This window comes from Metopolophium dirhodum, chromosome 8 (assembly GCF_019925205.1).
Source record: "Metopolophium dirhodum isolate CAU chromosome 8, ASM1992520v1, whole genome shotgun sequence".
Taxonomy (NCBI): domain Eukaryota; kingdom Metazoa; phylum Arthropoda; class Insecta; order Hemiptera; family Aphididae; genus Metopolophium; species Metopolophium dirhodum.
The window spans coordinates 16,895,653-16,920,610 of NC_083567.1; the positions used below are offsets into that span (position 1 = coordinate 16,895,653).

The window sequence follows — 24,958 nt, forward strand, 5'->3', positions numbered from 1 at the left end:
ATATAGTAGACGAGCAGAGATGCCGTCTGGCCCGTTAGAATTATTATTTTTTAGTGAAGCAAGTGCAGAATGGACGTCATCAAGACTGAAGTGGCAGTTTGACGGTAGATTATATGGGTATAGATTATCTAAATGGGTACTAGATGGTGAGGGGAGAGGAGGCTTGAAAACGGATAGGAAATATTTAGAGAATAGATTTGCTGAATCAACAGGGGAAGAGGCTGATTCGTCATGGAGATGAACAGTAGAAGGGATTGGAGGGTTAGATTTTAGATCTTTAGTAAATTTCCAGAAGTGAGAAGGATTGGTTGAGATGGCATTTTCGGTTTTTTTGATGTAAAGAGAATAATCAAATTTGGACTGACGTTTACATTTGGCGCGCAGTTGAGAGAATATCGTATAGTCAAGAGCAAGGTTGGAACGTTTGAAGGCTAATATATACCTAACCATACTCAATTATGGTTAGGTATATATTATAATTATTGAAGTGTATACCTTTAATAAGCTCTAAAGCTCAAATATTTGTAATACTTCACGAAATATTTTGTAGGTATAATATATAGTCCATTCCAATGTTTAGGTATTTTTATAACATTTTTAACTTGGAATACATAAAATACTTCTAAACAATAATAAAAAAAAGAACCTTACATTTACATCTAAATAACACGAGTAGTTAAGTTTGACAAAATTGATATTGAAAAATATATTATATTTTTGAAATTTTCTCATTTACTTATACAAAAAAAAAATAGATATTATATTTCACATATAAATAAATATAGGTATCAATAATATAGTAAGGTGTTTTGCAAGATTGCTATAGAGTTTGAAAAACTGCATTGACGTAAAGGACAATTAAAAATATAACAAATTATAAATCTTTAATAAACCAAAATATAACAACAGAATATGTATAAAAATTAATGTCGATCATTGTTTTTGAAAAAGAGTTGCTAACCACGCGACGTTATTCGCCAAAAAAATGTGTTTGATTATTGTCGAACAAACATGGTAAACTTTGACGTGACTTTAACTGTGGGCGAAGAAAAATAAAACGAATTTTGTTTTTTCAGTGATGTCAATCGTTAAATTCACGTTAATTTACCAAACGACGATGGTGAAGACGTATATTCTGCAGAGGAACCGTAATCCGTTTTCATCTGCATGAAACTCCGAACACCGACTATAAAAATATATCATTATATAATATTTAAATAATATGTCATTATAATATTTTATTATTAAATCATAAGCTTATTGTTATATGTAGTTCCATGTTCAGAGTATCTATAATTTAATAATCGCGCATAATTCAAGAGACACGAACAGTGCTTTGTCTTTAAGTGCTTAGTGGATCAAACGACGAACAAGGTATACCGGAATAATAATGTATAAGCATTTATTATTTAATAATTAGTATATTTTATATTCCTTGTATGCATGTAGGTACACAAATTGTACTTTAAGAGGCTTTATGATATTATAAAATCCCTTGCCCCCCCCCCCCCTGGAGCCGCCCCTGAAGTATGTATCATTTATCATTATAATAATATTATATGTTATCAGTGGCATAGCCAGAAATTTTGTATGGAGCGGGGCTAAGTGTTTAAGTCCCACTAAAAAATCCAGTACATACAAAAACCATACATTTTACTTTAAATACGCTTTTTGTAAAATCTTTTTTTTAATATAATATAGGATACAAATAAACAAGGTCAATGTGGTCAAAGGTCACCTTTACTACACCTCTGTACATGGTGTACCATCGGGTTCACTAGGCTAAATATTATTATGTACCATGCAGTGGTTAACACGCGGATATCAAAGTGAAAAAATGATTTCGATTTACCGCTTTCGTTTTTAGGTTCATTCCATGGCTGTACTTCCGCAGATCCGAAAATGATGTAAAAAATACTGGAGAAGAAAAGTATGACGGCTCCCAGCGTGAACACGACCCTCCACTCGTCCACCGAAGTCTATAATAATAATAAATATGTAATATATGTTATAAATATTGAAAACCCGAGATTCCAATTACTTGTCTCGTATAGACGGCTATAACGATAATTTGACGACTCATGTACTTATTAGTAAAAAAACACAACAAAAAACCCAACGCACTATACTCACTTGATCGTGTACGATGAACCCGCAGACGGTGGGTGCCATCACACCGCCCAGGGCGGCCACGGCGTTCGTGAAGCCCATCAAAATCCCGGCGTAATTGGGTGCCAAATCGAGGTGGTTAATGTTGAAACCCACATTCGTACAGCAGCCGATGGCTACTACGAACACATACATACATATGGCTGCGTTTGCGTTTTCACCCATGTAGCCTAGGACCACGAGACCCAACGCACCACCGCTCATTCCTATACGTGAACAAAAAAATAACGCGATGGTGGGTACGGTGAAATATTTTACGCTTTTCCTGCACATATTATTTTATGCTACATATGATGGAATGATTCTGTTTAAATCGATCTCGGTGTGAAAATGTGATAACTTTAAAAAATTAATCTCGAAACATAATGCGAATAGCTTTTATTTATTACTATTATCTTACATATAGGTGCCTATAATATACGCCCAAACGGGTTTTAACAATATTCATTAAAGATACAAATAACTCTAATCTTAATAATATAATAATAATAATAGAAAAAAAATGTCGAGAAAAGTAAATATATATATGTATATAATTATATTATATATAGATAGGTACATAATGTGTAATAGTTTTAAATTTAATATAATATTATTAAGTCTTATAATTTTTACTGACATTTCATATTATTCAATGTGTACCTATATAGAACTATTATCGGATCAAGACCATATACCGCTTTAATGCGTCAAAACATAAAAATATTAGGTAGGTTACTGCACCAGTAAATGAACACTTAAGGTTTTGTAGACAAGTAAATATTTCTGTCATAATAGCTTTTAGTATCATCAAGTTCAATTTTTATCCCTAGTGAATGAACAAAATGCCGAGTAAATTAACACACATTTTCCTATGTATGAACGATGCCAGATAAATGAACATTTATTAATCTGTAAATGAACACCTGACAAAATAATCAATTTTTAATACTCACATTTTTAAATAACAACAAAGACATCAACAACATAAAATCTTTTTAAAAAAAACATAATCTAGGTATTTAGTAAAGTTGTAGTTAAGGGGATTCGATACCGTGGTTTTCTGTTTTTTGTCTAACACACGCGTGACATAGTATTTTAGACGTGTTTTTTGCCAAACATTCCAATTTATCTATTGAAGTGATAAGAATTCTGAAAACAGACTTGAATTCGTCGTCAAGTCTACTTGAAATCAACTTTCCTACATTTTTGAAATTATCCCCCAAATTCCATAAAACGTCATATTAGGAAAGAGTATTTAAACATTTTTGTATTTATATTTTTGAAGAAGCTAAAATCAAAAAATCAAAATTATGGGGAAGTCGATTTCAAGTAGACTTGACAGCGAATTCAAATCTGTTTTCAGAATTCTTATCACTTCATTAGATCAATTGATATGTTTGGCAAAGAATCCGTCTAAAATCCTGTGTTAGACAAAAACAGAAAATCACAGTATGGAATCCCCTTATCATCAACAACATAAAATCTTTTAAAAAAACATAATATACTTAGTATAGTAGATCACGTCAACAAGATAAAATTAAACATGACATAACTCCCCTTCACACTGGACCATAATAACAATAACATCATCTCCAACAGAAAAGTTTTACTCGAATTTAGTAGATTCCTTTAAAACTTTTTGTCAATAGGTTTTACACTTTAATTTTTTCTTTTGTTCTCAATATTATTAATTTTTAATAATCTTGAAATTGTTTTTTAGATAGGTAGTTATTTTAAACAAAATGTATTGATTATTACATTAAAGTTATCTACGATCACGTTAAATTAAAAAATAATAAAATAAAATACACAGTGTTCATTCACTAGTAAAAAGTAAAATACCTAAATACCAATGAATAAACACTAGTTCATTCACTGGTTTTTGCATCATTACTTGTACCAGTGCTTGAACACTCTTAAAAGAGATTAAAAAATGCTTTAAGTTAATTGATTAATATATCAATGGCATTTAAGTATGTGATGAATCAAATAAATATAACTTTAAGTATCTCGCCTTGGGTTAAAGATGTTTTAACGTTTCATTTCTGTACACACAACTTTTGAAAAATAAAACAATTTAGTGACAATGCTGATGATAGTAAATGGAGGGAAATGATAAATATTCTCAATCAATTGATATCAAATCGAATTTCATGAAATTACAATATGACCAACATCAGAATATTCTTTAAATATTAATACCATTTATCATAGTAGTTTACTTCTGATTTTCTTATTACTTAAAAGAAAATGTTGGTGTGTTCATTCACTGGTGCTGTTCATTTACTGGAGCAGTCCTATCATAAAAAAATATTTATTTAAATTCCTAAAATGTTCACAAAATCTATTTAGTACAATATATTGTTATTTAATTGTTTCGAATACACAATTTGATAATTAAAAATGTAATATTCTTTTAAACTAGTTGTTATACAAATACATAATTTAGTATTATAGGTAAAGAATTAAAATAAAAAGGAAAATTAATTAGTTTTAAATATAAAATGAGCAAGGAATGACGCTCTGCGAGTTATTTTAAATTAATCTGAATTAAATTCGAATAAAAACGGTTTTAGTTTATTTAAGTACCTACCTAAAGTTTAGTCCAAATATATGCAAAAATTATCGTCAGTCCCTAATTACAACATATTAGTTAGTTTACAAATTACACAGTTACAGTACTACGACTACATGTTATAAGTATAAAAAAAATGCAATGTCTATAATATTACCTAAGGTATTCCAAAATTTACGCGAAAAAGTGAGAGAAGTCACTTTTTTTTTGTTCATATAATCGGCAAAATATGTGACTGGAAACTGACACAGCCACATGGCCAAGTAAGGTAATGCAGACACAAGTCCATCCTGAAAACGTTTACCACAGTAAATTTGTACTCATTATTGTATCTAATACATCACGTAATGTAATTTTTGATTTTATATAGGAAATTTGTATAAGTCAATATAAGTGTATAAGTATATTATAAATATGTGTAATAATGTAATATACTATTTCCGAGTATGCAACAATCACTAAACATTTAACAAATCAATAGTGAGCGGATGAAGTCCTATAAAAATGATTTAGTGGTCCATAATTTGTAGGTTCATTAAACTTTATTAAACCATTAAATTAATAAATGTTCATGCAAAAAGGCATGTATGTATTACTGTTTAATATTTAATGAACATAATATATTATTTGCGGCCGTGCTTTGCTTATCCTCACTAGTTATTCTTTACTAAAATCTAAAATGTCCACTGTTTTTCAATATCAAAACATTTATCCACTTTGCGATTCATTTTTTAAAATTTTGAAGTCTTGGTATAAATGTCGAATATCAAATAGATATTATCTTCGCTTGAATTAATTATCGACTAATAAACATTATTTTTTTAACGTATGGTTTTGCAATAAGCAACGCAGTTGCACAGTATAATATAATTACCTATGCAAGGTTTAATGTTACCGATTTAATGTCGAACTTTAGTACAGCACTTATAAACGTGGGCATTTCACTAAGCAGCAACCAAAATCCACAATTGTGACCAGCATGTGAGATCGTAACAGCCCATACTGGCATTGAAGTGAATATCTCTTTCCAAGGAGTTATCAAGTTCTAAGTTGGGAAAATAAAATAAACAGTCAAATTATATATAAGCCGTAGTCAAGTTAAGTAAATTATAGTATATTATAATAATTAATAGGTCACTAGTCTCGTATAAGCAACCACACTCCACTCCCCAAATCCTCCTATTATTTTCTGTATAATACGTGCCTGATAATAATATAATATACAATATACTCGAATTATTTTAGGATTCGCATACCTTTTTCTCCGAAACCGTTTGGGTTAGTGATGATTTTATGTAGTTTTTCTCAGATTGAGTAATTAGACGATGTGTATCTGGGCTTTCTGACCCAAGTAATAACCATAATATTACCCAAAAAATTCCAAATGCACCACTAACGTAATAAATTGATGGCCATCCCGATCGAGTACTGGCCAGTATTCCAGAACCAACTAATGTTACGACCGTGCCAAATTGGAGACCTAAAATGAAAACTTGAAATTATTACTGAACATTAAAATAATAATTATTTTTCGCACGATGAGGCTCTTCAGTATATCTCGAAATTGTTTTAAGGTTAAGTCAAAGTGCAGTTTGATTAAAAAAATTTTTTTTTACCTAAATGACATTAACATTAAATAAAAAATTTTAAAAATACTACTTTTAGAACTATGGCAACTTTACATTTAATATCACTGTCATAGTATGTATTCAACAAACTTAAAACGTATTATAGTTGTATAACATTTAGCCTAAATCTAAAGAACAACAGATTATTTATAGTAAATTTGAGTTATAGTATCATAATATCCTTCCTCCGACAAATCGGATTGGATAAATTATTATTATTATTTTTTTTTTTTGGTTGAGGCTTCGAAAACTGAGGTTATTAGCCTGTGGAACTGTGGGGGAGCGTGTTTGTTTTGGCAGAATTTTTAAGTGGGCATCTGTAGGTTTCTGCCATGCCCGGGAGGGGGATGGCGGCCTCTCTCTCCGGACACCGTGACTGCTTGAAGAAAAATGCCACCCATAGCCGGGTTCGAACCAGCGTCGGTGCGCGTCGCAACCAACACCTTAGTCCGCTTGGCCACTCCGTCCCCCGGATAAACTATTATAATGCATAAAACTGTGTAAATTCATCAATAATAATAATATTATTTATACTTCGCTTTTGTTAATAATTTAATATTTTATTGTATTATTTTTATTACATAAAAACAAAAAATGCCACCTCCACTGATAATGTAAAATATTTTGTAAAAACAATGAACTCCCAATGGCCATGATGCCGAAAGTTATTTTTATCTTGAATAATAAAAAATAAAAATCACATTCGGTCTTTTTAAAAGTTTTGATTCATCGAAATATGAAACATTATTGACGATAATTATAACAATATGGACGAAAAAGGTTTTGGATTTTGTTTTATATAAACCGAACAATGAAAATTAAAAACATTGTGGTAAGTGGATGTCGCTGTACAGTGTACAGTAGGTTACAAGTGGGTTACTGTAATGGATGTTATTAAATTTGAATTCAATGATACAATATCATTGTATACGAAAACAGTCAGTCAGCCTATGATATTACCAAGTATATTTGATGATATTATTGTGAATAAAGTAATTTATATATAACCTATTTACGTGGAGCCTTGTTATAAATTTTCAATCCTTAGCCATAAAAGTTGAACATTTTATAAACGTTGAACTACAAAATAATTCTTAAATTTTAAATTTGATAAATTTTTTTTTTAATTCTGATCGGAGATGGTTTGTCAGTCTATGATATTTTACATTTTATATATTTATTTAGTTATTACTTATTACGGAAGCCTATAAATTGAATTGATATATTTTAAAATTACAAAAAAATAAAATCTTTATTCTTTGTTATTTAAAATGTAATTTCGTCCAAATTTGAACTTAAAATAACTACTAACAAAAACTGTGCTTATGTATATTTTTAGATTTTTGGTTAAAAGTTAACTTACATGGAACCTTGTTTAAATATAAAAGTAGAACATTTTTAACTACAAAATCATTTTAAAATTCCAATTTGATAAATATCGTCAAAATTCAAACTTAAATGCTTATAAAAACAATTATGGCTATGTATTTTTAATATTTTTCAACTGTCATTGTAACAGTATATCAGGAACCTTGTATTACATTTTCAAGTTTTTTGACCCAACTAATACAATTTTATTGACATTTATAGAAAAAAAAACTAAGACATTTTAAATTAAAAATGTCCGTAAACAACTAGAAACGAAAATATTTTAAAAATGTTATCAAGTATAGGAATTGATAAAACAGACATATGGTGTAAATTTCAAGTATCTACAGTTATTCATTTTTGAATTACAACAAAATAAGAAAATCGCTTCATAAGAAATCAATCAAGTTAATATCCAATGTTGTATGAATTTGAACTTCAAACGCTCCTAAAAATTTATTTTCGTAAAAATTCTTGTTTTTCCTTAATTTTGTTTTTGTTTTTCCTGGTGCTTTTGAAAACTTCCGGGAATTAAAAATTGTTACCTCCTCAATGCACGAATTAGATTCACTTTCCCATTGAATAATATACTGAAGTTGATAATTGAAGCATTATTTCGAATGCTTATCGTGAACACAGACACACACAAAAAAAACATATCATTGTGTCAATCAATGATCGCTACGCTCAGAACATAAAATTGTTTATTTTATAATGTCTATGTGAATTCTGTTCTAAATAAATTTAATATATATTTTTGTTTTCATTCTTAAGTCTTCTAAATAATGTTTCATTTAAAATATTCGAATCTTATCCTCAATGTAATCAAATTAATAATAAAATGCATGTTTAAAAATAATACAAATATTGTATTTTGATTTTAAGTAAATTTAATATAATGTTTTTACATGTAGAATAAATGACAAAGAGTTGACGTAAAATCAATACTTCAATGTCTTACATCTATATTAAAAAGTAATTTTAAATAATGTATAAAAAAATGCACAAGTTATATAACAATTTTACTAAGTATTTTTTTATAAGGAAAATGGCAAAAGTATTTGTTGATTATATAAAATGAATAAGTAGGTATATCAACATTTCCCTAGGTAAATATTTTCAAACTGTTCATAAATAAAATGTCAAGATTTATATATACTATCTTTTGATATAATATATTATTTATGTTATTTTAAGTTGTAATTACAAGTTTTTGTTTTGCAAATTTACCATGAATTACCATGTAAGATTTTACATAAGCTCAAATGTTTTTGTTGTCAAATACACCATAGTTAAATGAGAAGTAGTACTATACTATAGATACTTCCCATACATTTGAATAGTATTTTAACCATTTCTTTTTCTTATAATCAATACTATTTGTTAGAATTTTTACTTAATTTTAATAAATATTTTAAAAGTTTATTATTGTTGTTTGTTTTTAAATCTATTATAATATAGTGTAGGTATTATATTACGTCGTACCAATACTAAGCAACTTCGTGAAATCGATGTTTTATGATTACTTGTCCATTTGTGATTTTTTTTTTTGTTTTGTTATAAGTAAGATATTTCCCCAGTGCTTTTCTTAATAATCAGGAAAAACAAATGAAAAAACTGGAACATTTACGTAACACCAAATTCTGCAAAATCAATTTGGTTTTTTAGATTCTTTTTTTTGTTTTGCCAGCGGATTTAAAAAATACTGGGAATTTTACCTCTTAAATGCCCCAATTACATTCACTTTCCAACCGAAAAGTTGAAAATCTAAATTTTGTTACACATTACATAAATGTTTACTTAATCTAGTTAATAGTTTCAAAATTTCAATATAATATATTATAGTTTATGTTTCTATAATATCATGCATGATACAAAACTACTACCTAACTATAATATGACATATAAAAGAAAAAAAATCTTGGAACTATATTACAATATAATAAATTATGTATTTATATAAGTACTAGTTATATTAATAATCTCAAGTTTTATTTTAGAAGGCGGGATCAATTACCATTCATTGTTTGCTACAAACCAGTTTAGACTATACCCAAAATATTATATTGTCCACGATCATAAATCACAATCACAACATATTTATGCAGATTATAGTTGTCTAAAGACGGAAATATATGACGTGTTCATTAGTAGGTTCTAATATTATATTATACATTTATACACTATTGTTATCCATTTTGTATTTCATACACAGTTTAGTATTACATGCAATATCTCAGAAAGTATTGGTTTTATAATGATGTGTGCTTTTTGGGAAGTAAATATACTTCAGTCTTCGAGATTGAGGGTGTTTTCTGGTAGAAAATCAGATTTAGTTAGACCTTTAAGAATTGAGAGACACAAAAGCAAAACTCCCGGTTCAAAATAGTCAGGAAAAAAAATTCACAAATCCTATATGGTTTAAATCTGTACTGTCGTAATTCAAAATTGAATGAAGGTAGAAACTTGAAATTGTCATTAAATATTTATAGTAACATTTTCTTGACATTGTACAATTTTAAAAATAATATGGATCTTTATGGGGTATAAATAAAAATTTTAAATATTTTTTGATTTACCAATGGTAAAATTTTTGTTGGTAAGTAAAAAAGCTTGAAAATTTAATACAAGGTTGCCCTTTAGTGGTTCTTAAAGGTTGCCCTTTATAAGTATTTTAAACTGTTTTTACCGCGAACCTATTCATACGGTTCTACGGCATGCAGTATATTGACTTTAAACTTTTAAATCAATAAGAATAACTCGAAGAATAATATTATAATAATATGTACGATATTATCCCCCAACCATCACTTGTGTGTACATAAACTGTTAAGAACCTTTATTGGTCCTTGGTACTTAGTGTCAATAGATAAAAACAAGAAGTTTTCATCAAGAAGTTATGGTTTTATATTTTTATATAAAATAACAGTACATGCAGAGATGTATATGTAACGAGGTTAATAGGATTACATTTCTCCGAGATACCAAACTCATGATAGCTATATGGTAGAGTTTCAAGTTTTAATTTGTTGATAATAATTTATAACAGTAATATATGCAACAAATTATTAATACACACATAATGATGTGCATATACAGATATATACTTAAACAGTCGGTAGCAAGAGGATTAATTATGAATTATTACAAAGTTCATTGGAATTAAGTGTACTCTCTTAACATTATGTTATGTATGTTTAATGTCCTTATAGGTACTCATTAGTCGTTATATGTTTCACATCAGTTATATTTTTATAAAATAAAGTTACTTTTCAGTTATAATTGATAATTCAATCATAAGAGTTTCAAATTGAGTCGTTTAAATCATATGTAGGTAATTATACTATTACTATAGCTTGTAAACAAACACGTGCAATTGTAATTATTTTTTAAATTTGAATGAATGTTTATCAAATATTTAAAAATGTATCAATGTGTTTATATATGTATTATATAATAACTACTTGCTGTAGCAAAATGTACTTGGCTTGGTGAAAAAATAAGTATAGATAATAATGAAATTTGTAGTCATATTATACTTTATAGTCATGACTTAATACGATTATAAGTACTTAAGGCTGCAGTAGGCATGTATGGGTCAGATTAATTTAGGATGGTTATTGCGGCCAAAGAATAGTTTTAGAGTTGATCTTACTTTTGAAGAGTGCCTCGTACAAGAGTTCAATAAAATAGTTTACCTCCCAATACAAATCCAACGAGACGACCACGTTCATTCGGTGGCGCCCACTTGGCGCTGATGCCATGTATCATTGGCATGGTGAACGCCTATATGTATAAATGTATAATAACCATAACAAATATTATTGAAACATAACAAAAAAATAATAATTGTATTCAAATAAGGTGAATTAATACATGCGGATCAGACAAACAGAAACCAGGTATAGGTGATAATACGATATATAATTTATATTCGTAATGCAATTATTGTTTAACGCACACGTATAGATGTACCTAGGTAGTTTTTACATATTAAACTATCCGTAAAAGTAATCCTGGATTTCTTCAAATATTTAATGTTTGATTAATTTTGTATAATCATTATCTATACATGATTTCCTGATTTTTTTGTTTGATAAAAATCAAAATTATTTATATCATAATAATTCTGCACTCATACAATCATACCTGAGTAAGGCCCTGCAAGAACCGAATAAGTACGAGCACCGGCCAATTGAAAGCAATCACTAATGATGGTGTGACTAGACTTAGAGCTACGGTCAACATCATACTCATGGCCAATAGTATTTGATTGTTGTACCGGCGACCGATCATGGCTGCTGGCAGGTTCATGATGAGGTAGCCCCAGAAAAATGCGCTCAAGATCAAACTCTTCGTGTGTTGTGTCCAATTGAATACCTTTTGATCCACATGCGCAGAATATATATTGTATTATAGTACAGTGAAACCTCTAAATACCGGACACTTTTGGTTGCTGAAATTTTGTCCGCTATTCAGAGGGTTCAGTTTGTGGAAAATGTGTATTTTGTTCCCCAAAAAACGTCCTCTATTTGGAGGTGTCCGTTAGGGAAGGTTTCACTGTATTTATATCAGGAAATCAAAAGGCGATAAAAACATTGACAATGATCAAATAATATATGAAAAATTGACTATAGATTGGTAATGTGAAATAGTCACAAAAGTCTTACTAACAGGAATGTGGTAATGCGTTTCTAGTAAGAAGTCAGTAGAATTCTTGTCAGGCGTCATAGCCACTATTGCGACGGATATGCTAACCCGCAACAGGTAAGCTGCGAAAAGGCATAGAAACAATAAAAAACTCTGCAGGTATCGAACGCCAGGAATTTTTCCACCTATATAAAAAAAAAAACAATAAATTACATAATATTTGAAACAAATACACACCTACTACGCAGTGGCACCCAGAGTATTTTCAAAACGTGTCGCGAATTCAAGTCCCACTAACTCACCCACATCAAAAGTAATAATATTTATTAATAAATATAAATAATTTCATATCATTTTTATATAAAAAAGGGTTACTACCGCGACACATGGGATGTATACGTCACATATGTGTGTATAATATCTGAAATAATAAATAGAAGTACCGTTCGGGTGAAATTGTAACATAATGTATTATAATATAAAAGCCTTGAATGGCGTAGACAATTAGTAGTTAGTATCAATCTAAGAAGACACGACCAATTAATATCGTGATTACATTTATATGTAATAACTAATAATATTATAATGCAATCGTAAACTTATAATAAACTACTTAACTTACTATATTTCAAAACATAGTATTATTCAATATAGTTGTATTGTAAATAAATATTAAGATAAGATAAAGATTTAACTTTGTGTTTAGTACAGACAATGATCAAATTCAATTATTTGACGGATTTTTAGTTATTTTATTGGACATTAGGTAGGTAGGTAACAACATATTAATTAGCTCAACACATATTATTATTATATTTTAGTAGGTACTTGGTAAATATTTATTTATACAATATACGGGCTTGAGCCCCTTTTTTATATATATGATAGTATTTACTACAAACTTACCACTAAAAATATATAATAGGAACCAATCATCTATAGGCTACCTCACTGAGCTGTAAGCATATAGCCATGAAAATAGAAATTTTCATCAATATAGGTATCCGAATTGGACACCCGGCAATGTATCATCAATATCTTATAAAACAAAATAAAGGAAAAATCCCATCTGCGTCATGTTGGTACCCATCTTACCTTATTTTAATTAAATGTACAACTTACAATAAGGTTAGACCAGAAACAAAAATGTCCAACATCCTGTATAAACTTATCAAGTCTCAACCAGTGCAACACCGAATCATATCTCATAACTCATAAGCATATTGCATATTATGCACTAATAGTTATTTAAGATTTATTAACTGAACATGATATTTCTTATAACCTATTATATTTTAAATGGTGTTATAATTATGATTGTAATTTAAAAATCGGATGACCACAGTGAACGACGATGATTACCTATCTAAAAGAAAAAAAAATTAATAAATAGGAAAAAGCTGTTTAGGTACGTATACCTACACCAGAAAAAAATGAGAAATAAAATATGTTGAACTATCCATGCATAAACTAACTGTCCAAAACACGAATAACCTGGTAAAAATAAATGTTATTATTTTTCAAAATTACATTTTTATCCGATTTGAAGCGTAACAATATTATCATATTTTCCCTGTGAAACAGCAAATGAAAATCCGATGAATAATCACGGAGGCTATAAGCTATGTTTGCAATATTTAACTATCACAGTATCGCACGTTTTTAATCATCTTATGAATGTGTGTTATATTCATCAGTTATATACATATATATAATATACCTATCATATTTGGCTATTTATGAATATTGATATATTTAAATGATAAAGACGATAAAGTATTTATATTGTAGAACTTAAATATTTGGTTATGAATCATTACTGAGTTGTAAGGTCATAATATATTGTGTTGTTTAGATGTTTAGTGATTATTATACTACACAAGTCAACGTGATGCATAGGTTCTTAATTATTTGTTTTATACGCATTATATTATAGAGCAATCAATTATTTAAATAATAGTTAGTAAATGAATACTGTCAAGTATAAAGTAATATTCACATGTTATGAATATGTACCTACAGAAGATAAATAAATAATGACTAATGATTTACATAATATGATATATGCTTAAAATTTTAATATTTATGAACTTCTTGGTTTTGCATATTATTCGTGCGACAAAACATCATATACTTTTACAAACGAATTATTAATTTACATCAAGATAGAACAATGATGAATGTAAATACATACATTTATCCTGAATTTAGGCACATATTTGTTTACTTTTCACAATAGTTGAATAATTAAATGCGTATAAGCAGTATTTTACTTAATTTTTTGATTATTTGTATGTAATACCTACCATGTTTGACAAATTCATGTAAGATACTAGACATCTAATAAAAAAACATTGATTGACTTGTAATATTTTTATTTTTATCAGTAGGTATTTACTATTTTTTATTGATATAATAACAATCCTCATTTTACTATTGGGTATTAATGGGTTACTTATAAGTTATAATACATTATTTATAACAACTATCGATAATATGTTATCTGTGGCCATGAATCATAATCACAAACTATTGTGTTTGAAAGCGTTTAATTGGTGCTGGAGATTACTATTAGTCTATTCTAATATGTTTTGCATCGCTCAATCGCCCAATTGTTCAATCTACTATATTATAGATAAAGACACTAGACACTAAACTTGAATAATATAAAATAACTATACAAACTATAGATACTTTAGACAATTTTGTATGGAATTTTCATCAATGAAATCAATAATGGATCAATAACGATTTTTATGTCTTAGTTCCAAAAACTTTGTTTTTTCCTCAGTTTTGTCTTTTACAGCAAACCTTTAATATTGTTGAATATTTTGATAAATAAACGAATAAAACAATTTTTTGATGGATTATTATTTTTTTAATATACCGTGTTTATTTGTAATTATGAAAAAAAAACGTATGTTTAAATATTTAATAATCTAATGTATGGATTATGATGTATAGACGTATAGTTTAGTTTGTTTAGTATAATATTCCTTAATACTTAAAACAGTAGATTAGAATTATTCTGTGTAAAAGTTAAATATCTATTGAATGTAGCTGGTAATATTCTTTTTTGAAAATATTTATTACTTCTATAAAATGTCTCAATTGTAATACTTTATTAGAACCTTTTTCATTTAATTTGTATAAGTTGCTTAAGTCACCATCCCCAGTTTTCCCCCTGCCTAAACATCTCCGTATCATATTAATATATTATCATTCGTAGTTCATGATTCATAGTTTATACTTACGTAACTACGCAAGTAACCTGCACATTAGAATTTTGGGACCAAAACTATGCTGCTCCCTGCCCCCTGTCTAGAAAACAAACCAAATCCACCACTGCCTTTGATCATAATTTTGATCAAAATTTGAACATATGATCAGGATTTAATTTTATAAAAATAGGTACTTAAGAGAAGTTTAAAATTACACGGTATTAGCTAATATAATATAAACATATTCGCGAGTACCTATTCTGTAGCTTATTGTATAGACATTATTCCATAATTAGGTATATATAAATATAAATATTTAAAACGGACAATTATTTTAAATTTTAATTAGCTATACTAAATGAACTTATACATCTGAAAATCAAATTACATCTTTATTTGAACCTTTTGGCTCTCAACGAACTATAAACATATTGCAGAAATTATGTAGCCGCGTAGTTGTATAATATGGCCAATAGTTTAATACCTTGTATAATACTGTTACAACAATATTTAATATTTTTGTTTCAAATAACAATTTTATTTTATGTACCGCAGTTTGAGTAGAACATCCCCTAGGGTGCAACCCGTATCATATTCACTTAATACTACATATGTGTAGTTTTACTTTAAAAGCTGTGGTCTAGTAAACATTATACATTTCAGCGTAAACGATTTTCCACAACAATATTACATAATAATATAAAATATAAAAATAGGTAGGTACTGAAATATATAAAAATATATTAGTTTGTAATTCATAATATTTGCAGATAAAACTTTTAAAAAAGGTAACCGCTCGTCCGTTTTGCTGTATAGCAGGTGTCAACTTACTGTCGAGTGTACCTCGTCATTGAGTAGGTCACTATATACATACATGACGTACCTATGTGTTAAATTTGAGTGGATCGGTCTGTTAACCTATATACAATTGAACCTCGGTATCTCGAACTCGGTATATCGAAGTTATTGTATAACGAATTTTTTGGTCCCACAAAACAACGAGATACCGAGGTTCCACTTTATTACTAAGTGTATTATACTTATAGCATATATTTAAATATTTAATACTATATAATATTTATATTGTTGTCAATTATCATATATTCATATAGTAGTAATTTATTTTACTAATAGTAATAGTGAAGTCGTTGTACGGTATAAAATACTATAAATACTATTAATCAAAATATTTTTAAAATGTCATTGTTTGTAGAAAAATATTTTTTTGGTTGGAAAGTGAATCTAATTGGTACTTTGGGGGGGGGGGGGCTAAAATTAAAAAATTCCCGGTACTTTTCTATTATTACCTTATTAATTTTTTAATTTGTAAATTTGTAATTTTTATTTGTAAAAACAGGAATTTTTACGCATACCGGTATGCCTACCTGGTTTACGGCAAAAACGATTTTGTAATTTTGTTTTAATTAAAAAACGAATAAGCACAAATATACTTGAAACCTCGCTTGAAACTTTCACAAAATACTTATATTTATCATTTTATATATAGGTATAGGTACATGGTATAATTTTCAAAATATTTCGACTGCTTACGTATATTTTGAGCCATTTATAGACATTTTAAATTTTCTAGTTTTATTAGTTTTTTTTATAAATAACGATAAAAAAGGCTGACAGACGACTTCTGTCTTCGTTAAGAATCGTTTTTCGTATGCAATGAATATTATCATTGAATTCAAATTTAACACGTCCATTTCGGTAATTTATTTATCATAATTATGTACACTCGGCACCTATACTAGCAGATCAGATACTACTTGCCCCCCTTTTTTTTATCATATATGTATGTATAACTCTATATGCATACAAATTTGGATTTGGTTGTTTTTGTCTTTTGATAATAACGGTGGAATGTACATTAATTTAGTATTTGTTAAGCTTAAATTTACTGTATACAATTTGATTTCTAATAACTCTTTATTACATAAAATTTTTTTTTCGTTCCTAGAAAGGTTCCCAGTGTTATATATAATTCTTGTGCCAATCAAAAAACAAAAATAATAATATTCTAAAAAAACTAAAAAGGCTGTTATATAAGTACTTATTGAAATATAAAAAGTATTTTAAATTAGACTTCCAGATATCCGAGGGGATTATTGATTGTAGCAGAGCAGAGCAGAGAGCAAAGCCTCTTAGACCTTAGTTTAAAATATAATTAATTCATAATATTTCAATATTAATTTACCATTTGCAGCTATACGTTTATACTTATAAGACCTTCAACTCCTACCAAACTCAACAAAGATCAATAAATCTTAATTGTTCTTAATTTTAATTTCTGACGAGGTTTCTAAGCAGAAGAACATTTTTTGAATAATAGATTTTAGAAATCGGTTTTATGATTAATTACTTATATAGGTACCTAATTTTTGATTTCTGATAGCCCTGTGTTTACGGTTTTGTTTTATTTTACCTGCGTAATCATTAGAGGACATGAACTAACAGCTGCTACAGTTATAACACTTGTTTATGTGAAACACGTGGTAGAAAAAATCTGCGCTATTATAAATAATATGTAATAATTAAACAAGCACATATTTGGTTGTCAAAAATAAAACATACATGCATACACAGAGTCCGCGTGATTTCTTTATTTACTATTCCTACCACCTATTATACCTGTCTAGTCCCTACTATATACATATTATCATATTATTATACAAATAACGTATTTTTCTCTAGCTCAATGCAAATGGTTTTAAAATCACACGATATCACACGATATGTCCACATTGCTATAAATGTATGAAATATACTAATAAGTTATACGTTATTTGTATAATAATATGATGATAGGTATATTGTAGGCACTAGACAGGTATAATAGCAATTCATAGCAGTGTGGACATATCGTGTGGTATCGTGTGATTTTGAAACCGTTTGCATTGAGCTAGAGAAAAATGACAAATCGTTACTATACATTGTTAGGGGTAGGACTGGTATACTCTTGTACAATAAAATTACGCATCCGGTCAATCAGAACAATATAATTATTAACGTAAATAATATAATATAGTTAGGTATATGAATAAAATAAGAATATACAATAATACGTAGGTATTAATACGTTAAGAGGTAGACCAGGAGCTTATATATAAGTTAAAATATTGCTTGTGTATGCAACAGTGACATATTCACGAGTTTTTTTTATTTTTTAACTAAATCATCTATACTTAACGTCATACCTACTCAAAATTGACTGAAAATTGCCTAGGAATTGCTGTCAATTAAAAAACAACATAGGGTAAAATAATCTACAAAAAGGTTTCAAGTAACTGTTACTTTATGCAAGCTATAATGATAATACTATATTATAGTTACGGCCTAAAACAATTATAATAGTATACCTATTTATTAAATTAATTATTGAAACAAAAAAGGTTTGATAGGTAATCACCCAGGTCAAACCCCGGAACACACAACTATCATAATATTATGTACATAATACACATACATATAGGTACCATCAGTTACACTGTAACACGTCTAATACGATAACCTGATATAATTATGTTAATTTATTATTATAATATTAAATAATATACAATACGAGATTGCTTACGTTCGGAAAATTCGTCTTCGAGCAGACGCGCTTTCGACTGCATGTCACTGCAATTCGTGTACAGCTGCTGGATAAACGGTAAATATTATACCACAGTAGTACCTATTTATGAGGATAAAATATTGTTGTTATCATGTGAAAATGACGAACGAGGAAAATAATTGATAGTACCTATATTAGGTATTATGACGATGCGCTAGACGCAACACGGCGAAAAACGATGACACTCGTTCGCGCGTCGAGACGGGACTGATGCGCTTTCGGCTTTGACGTTTACTCGCGGTAACAATAACAAAACTGTGGTGTAATGTTACATAGAAGTATGGTACTAAGTGGTTGGTTATCGAAGTTCACTTGCCACGCGGTTCAGTAACAGCGGCACCTCGTTGCCCCACGCCTGCCCGGTCGACTTTGAGAGCAGATAACGCGCGACACAATTATAATGGCAAAATAATATTACCTTCCTATAATAATAGGTACCGTTTATCACCTGATTTTAACTGCATCGTATATTATGATTGATAGTATGCTGGTTTGCTCGAAAATATAAAATTTAGAAGATATAATATAATATTATGACGATGCGAAACTTTATCCCAACGTTAATTTAGTATCGTCATAGAAATATATACCTATGGGCAATTCGGAATCGAATGGCCGCGGTTTTTTTTACGTTTTCATAAATCATTATGGTTTTAATAATGTCCCCAAGCTTTGCAGCTATTTTAGGGGGTGCTGCAATACGTATCCAATAGCATTTTATGTCATTCTTTTTTGTATTATTTATTTTATTGCAATAAAGTTCATTATTATTATTAATAGAGAACCATGTAAGTAGAATTTCAATAGTTATAAAAAGGGAGTAAAGTAGGTAACCTATCTGCGGTAGGGTATGATGTATAGTAATTTATTTTACTATTAGTAGATACCTATAATACAGAAGGTTTAATTAATTTTTGTCGAAATATTGTATTTAAAAATGTCATTGCGTGTATAAACCATATAAAGTATAATAACATACATTTAAAGTTTCAAGTACTAACCATACTGATAGTTTTATAATTTATATAGGTATTACAGCAAAATAACTAAAAACGCAATTATTCTTCGTTTAATATCTAATATCGTCCTAATTTTAACTTCGAATATTTATAAAAAAAACCCGTGTTTTTATCACACTTTTAAGCTTTTTGATCCTGCAAAAATATTTATATCAATATTTATAAAAATAAAAAATAAAAAAATGTCTATTAATTGCTCAAAAAGAGTTGAAATATTTTTAAAATTTTATCATGTATAAAAAGTGCTAATATAAACATTTGGTTTCACAATCGATTGTTTTGAAAAATACAGGGAATTTTCCTTTTTAATCACTCAAAAGTATTATTGTATCAACTATAAATATACAAAGTTATACCAGAAACCACATACTGACTGCGGTGGTATTCTACCTATACCATAGATATCTCAACCTTATATACTTCATATACCAGCTCTTATAGACTGAAGTCAGTAGTCTTATTCAGAATTCAGATGACTCATTTTCAATGTGCATTGACTTTATCATGGAACTTTTCCACTTTACCGGAAAACTTTTTTTTGAATTTTTTTTTTGTTTTAACGTATGTCGATGCTAATAAGCATATACTAAAATAGATGGTGAAGTCAAAATAGCTAATTTAAATTAGGTACATATTATACACGTCCGGCGTGGTCACTCGCTTGCTGTTCTCGCTCGGACTGCTATCCTTATACCTGCTACTGTGTATCGTCATCGTGTATGTGCCTTTATTATATTTTACAACATTAAACAGTATATTATTATATTAGGTAAAAACAAACGTTGCTGTCACAAGAATAATAATTAATTATTAAAAAGCACGAGACAGTGACAAGACACTTATAAATTATAATATATAAAAACATAAGCTACTTTTTACCTAAGCCCTAAGGTAATAATTAAAATAATGTTAATGATAATTATTTAATGTTATCATTACACAATACACGGACAAATAAAATCGAAAACATCCCTTGAGTTGTAGAACAAAATTATTAAAAGCACATATTATACACCCGACATATGGTATCTCACTCGCTGCACTCACTTGGCCATTAAAACCGAAAATATTCCTCGAATTTAAATCGCAGGGCTTGAAACCGATTGAAATAATTTCGGTTTTGGTTTCGATTTTGTATACCTGCAGTCTTTAATATTTTCGATTTCGGTTTCAATTTTTCAATGCCGGTATTAGAAAATTTCGGTTTCGGTTTCAATTTTGTATACTGGTTTTGAAAATTTACGATTTCGGTTTCAACTTAGCAATACCGGTATTAAGAAATTTCGGTTTCGGTTTCGGTTTTGAATACCGGTTTATAAATTTTTCGGTTTCAACTTAGCAATACCGATATTAAGAAATTTTGGTTTCAGTTTTGTATACCGGTTTTTACATTATTAAAAACGGATTTCCAAGCAAAGACTTGAAATTATAATTGAATGTTTTTATTATACTTAATTACTTAATAAGATGAAAACACCACGTCACTACATGTCTGCCTATCATGAAATTTGCAATTTTTATTTTAACATTAGTATTTTAATAATCATAGTAGAATTCTAGATTATTATAAAATATGACATGCGTTCAGCCCTTAACGGTTTTTTTAAAGTTAATGCTTACATAATTTATTATACATACCCTATTCTTTTTCACAGGGATCGAAACCAGTTTAACCGGTTTTTTCATATTTCAACACCGTAACTGGAACCGAAACCAAAAGCATTAAAACACCGGTTAATAAACCGTACTGAAACCTAAAACCTTAAAAAACCCGTTTACAAAACCTAAACCGAAACCATACCTACAATATTGAAAAACCGTTCTTGAAACCCATTAAAATTTAAAACTAATATCGGTTTCTTCAATCTTCTCACCCCTCTATTCACCTCTAGGGTTAGGTTTAATTAAACATTAATTAAACGCATTGAAATAGTGTAGTGTTCTTGTATATTAAATAATCAAATTTTTAACAATACAATTTTATTCTATGATCCAACTATAGTTGCCTATAGGCACTCATATATCAGTGGCGCCGAAGTACAAAATTAAATGTATGGCAAGGATCTCCGACAACCACCCACCCCACCCCACATAACCCACTAAGAAAATTTGAAACCCCCTCACAGTCTCACAAACAATTTGCCATCCACTTTTGTTTTATTTTTGATCAGATTTCTCTTCTTTTTTTAAACCAATACGTATGTAATAATATTAAAATAATAATTAATTACCTGCAACGGCTGCAACGATAGTACAAAATACAAAAATATAAACAAAATGCAACCTTTTACATTATATTATAATAGTATACAATACTAATATTGTTATTACTCTCAATGGGCAATATTACTTAATAATTTCTGATCCTATTCCTATAAATTTTCATAATTTTATTCTCCTATAACCCCCCCCCCTAGCTAAATGTTTATATGTATGGCAGCTGCCAGGACTTCGGCGCCACTGTCATATATTATAATAAGTAACTAATTACATACGACATTAATTTAAAAAAATATTATGCATACATTTTATTTTAGCATTGAAGAAAATAGAGAAGTACAATTTGGGGCCCAAAATTGTAAATTGTACTGGGCCCATAAAGTGGTAAATCAGGCCCTGGTTACAGGTATTATATTAGATTCTGAGCGAAGTGATGAATGTATTGATTTTACAATGATGTTTTTTTTTTATTTTTGTGTCTGTCATTACCTTTTAGGACAGTAAAAGCTTTTACTAGTGCTTCTAAATTTTCTTCACAGTAACTTTTCTGACAGGAAAGTGAATCTAGTTGGTATATACTTTGGGGGGTCAAAAGTAAAAATTTCCCAAGGCTCCTAGGTTATTGTTTCAAAGGCAGATGAAAAAAATTAAAAATCCTTAGTCACAGTTTTTATTTATAAGCATTTAAAGTTCAAATCTTGACAAAATACGGAAAAATCACGAAAATTAGCAAATTATTTTGAGCTGAGAATTCATAAAAATTTTTCTTTTTAAATCTATGATTTGAAAATGTAACACAAGATTTTCCATAAGTTTGTCTACTTTAATCAAAAAAAAAAAAATGTCTACAAGAAAGTCAAATTAAATTTTTATGAGCGTTTGAAATTCATATTTTTACAACATTTGATATTCACTCGATTTCTCATGTAACGATTTTCTTATTTTGTTGTAATTAAAAAACGTATGACTGTATGTAGATACTTGAAAATTTCACTGAATGTTTATATTAACATTTTCTATACACGATAAAATTTTGAAAATAATTTGACTCTTTGATCTGTTTACGGACATTGTCAGTTTTCAATTTTTTCAATTTTTTTTTCTATAAATATCAATAAAATTTTTTTTGTTGGGTAAAAAAGCTTGAAAATTTAATATAAGGCTCCTGATATATCGTTCTAATAACAGTTGAAAAATATTAAAAATACATAGGCACAATTTTTTTTATAAGCATTTAAAGTTCAAATTTTTACAAAATTTATAATTTAATAATTATTTTGTAGTTAAAAATTCATAAAATGTTCAACTTTTATAGCTAAGGATTAAATTTTGAAAACAAGGCTCCTAATAGGTTATTTATAAATTACTTTCTTCACAATAATATCATCAAATATACTTGGTAATATCATAGGCTGACTGACTGTTTTCGCTCAGAATCGTTTTTCTTATACAATGATATTATATCATTGAATTAAAATTTAACACCATCCATTACAGTGACCCATTTGTAACCTACTGTACAGCAGAGCGACATCCACTTACCCACCTTTTATTTTATATAATATGTAATATATACATATTATGTAGGTATAATGTTTAATTTGTATCATACCAGTGTTAGTTTGTATTTTAGAGCGGACTAGGGAGCAATGCATGTTTTGATTTTACAATGATGTGTATATGATTCTCATATAACGATTTTCTTATTTTGTTATTCTAAAAACTATTGACCGAAAATATTTAAAAGTTCCATCAAATATTTAAACTATCATTTTCTATACATTATAAAATTTACAAAATATTTCGACTCATTTTCAGTGATTTATAGCATTTGAATTTTGAAATGTTTTTAGTTTTGTATTCTATAAATGTCAATAAAATTTTATTCATAGGGTCAAAAAACTTAAAATTAATTCAAAGTTCTTAAAAATACAATAAAATGCACTTATTTTATAAAGCTTAATAAAATGCCCAGAAAAATTAAAAGTCCAATTTAAACGAATATAAAATAGAATTTAGATAGGTGTATACTGTATAGCGTGTATTCGTTATATTTTGAGTTTCATTATAGCATATCTGTCAATCAGATGCTATTTAATATTTTAATATAAAAAACTTCAACAGTTATTCCATAATATTGGCTAGTGTTGTTTTATATAACTGAAGTAATAGATATTAGTAACGAACATAATGCGTATTAAAAATAGAAATATTAATAAAAATAATTACTTTGTTTTAAATTTTTTTAAATCATATTTCATACCAAAATGTGTAGCATTATACTGAATCTGAAAGTACCATGCATAAATAACTTTGAATAAATGAAATAAATAAATTAAAACCGTCGTCATCCGTGGTCAATGGATTGTTTCCGTTTTTACAATATCATAACATTCGTAACAAATAAGAGATACACGTTACTAACATCTTATCAGATTACGGATACGGTACAATTTTTAGAGCTCAATTTTTCATATCGTAGTTCTACGCAAACCCGACCGGCG

General features: G+C 28.4%; 1 protein-coding gene across 2 annotated transcripts; it reads right to left on the reverse strand.

The window, feature by feature from the left end:
- Positions 1 to 858: 858 nt before the first annotated feature.
- LOC132950422 (putative inorganic phosphate cotransporter) lies at positions 859 to 19,557 on the reverse strand. 2 transcript variants are annotated; one of them, XM_061021873.1, is made up of 12 exons: positions 19,345 to 19,557; positions 19,174 to 19,275; positions 12,397 to 12,557; positions 11,872 to 12,102; positions 11,421 to 11,508; positions 5,983 to 6,206; positions 5,622 to 5,771; positions 4,884 to 5,016; positions 2,134 to 2,375; positions 1,853 to 1,979; positions 1,109 to 1,186; positions 859 to 1,036 (listed from the first exon to the last, which is right to left on the reverse strand). In XM_061021873.1, exons 2-12 carry the CDS (start codon positions 19,214 to 19,216, stop codon positions 996 to 998), a joined length of 1,518 nt encoding a protein of 505 aa, XP_060877856.1. In that variant the 5' UTR covers positions 19,217 to 19,275; positions 19,345 to 19,557; the 3' UTR covers positions 859 to 995. The 2 variants fall into 2 exon arrangements, with proteins under 2 accessions (XP_060877856.1, XP_060877858.1); XM_061021875.1 differs by having other exon boundaries at positions 19,174 to 19,557.
- Between the last annotated feature and the right edge of the window lie 5,401 nt (positions 19,558 to 24,958).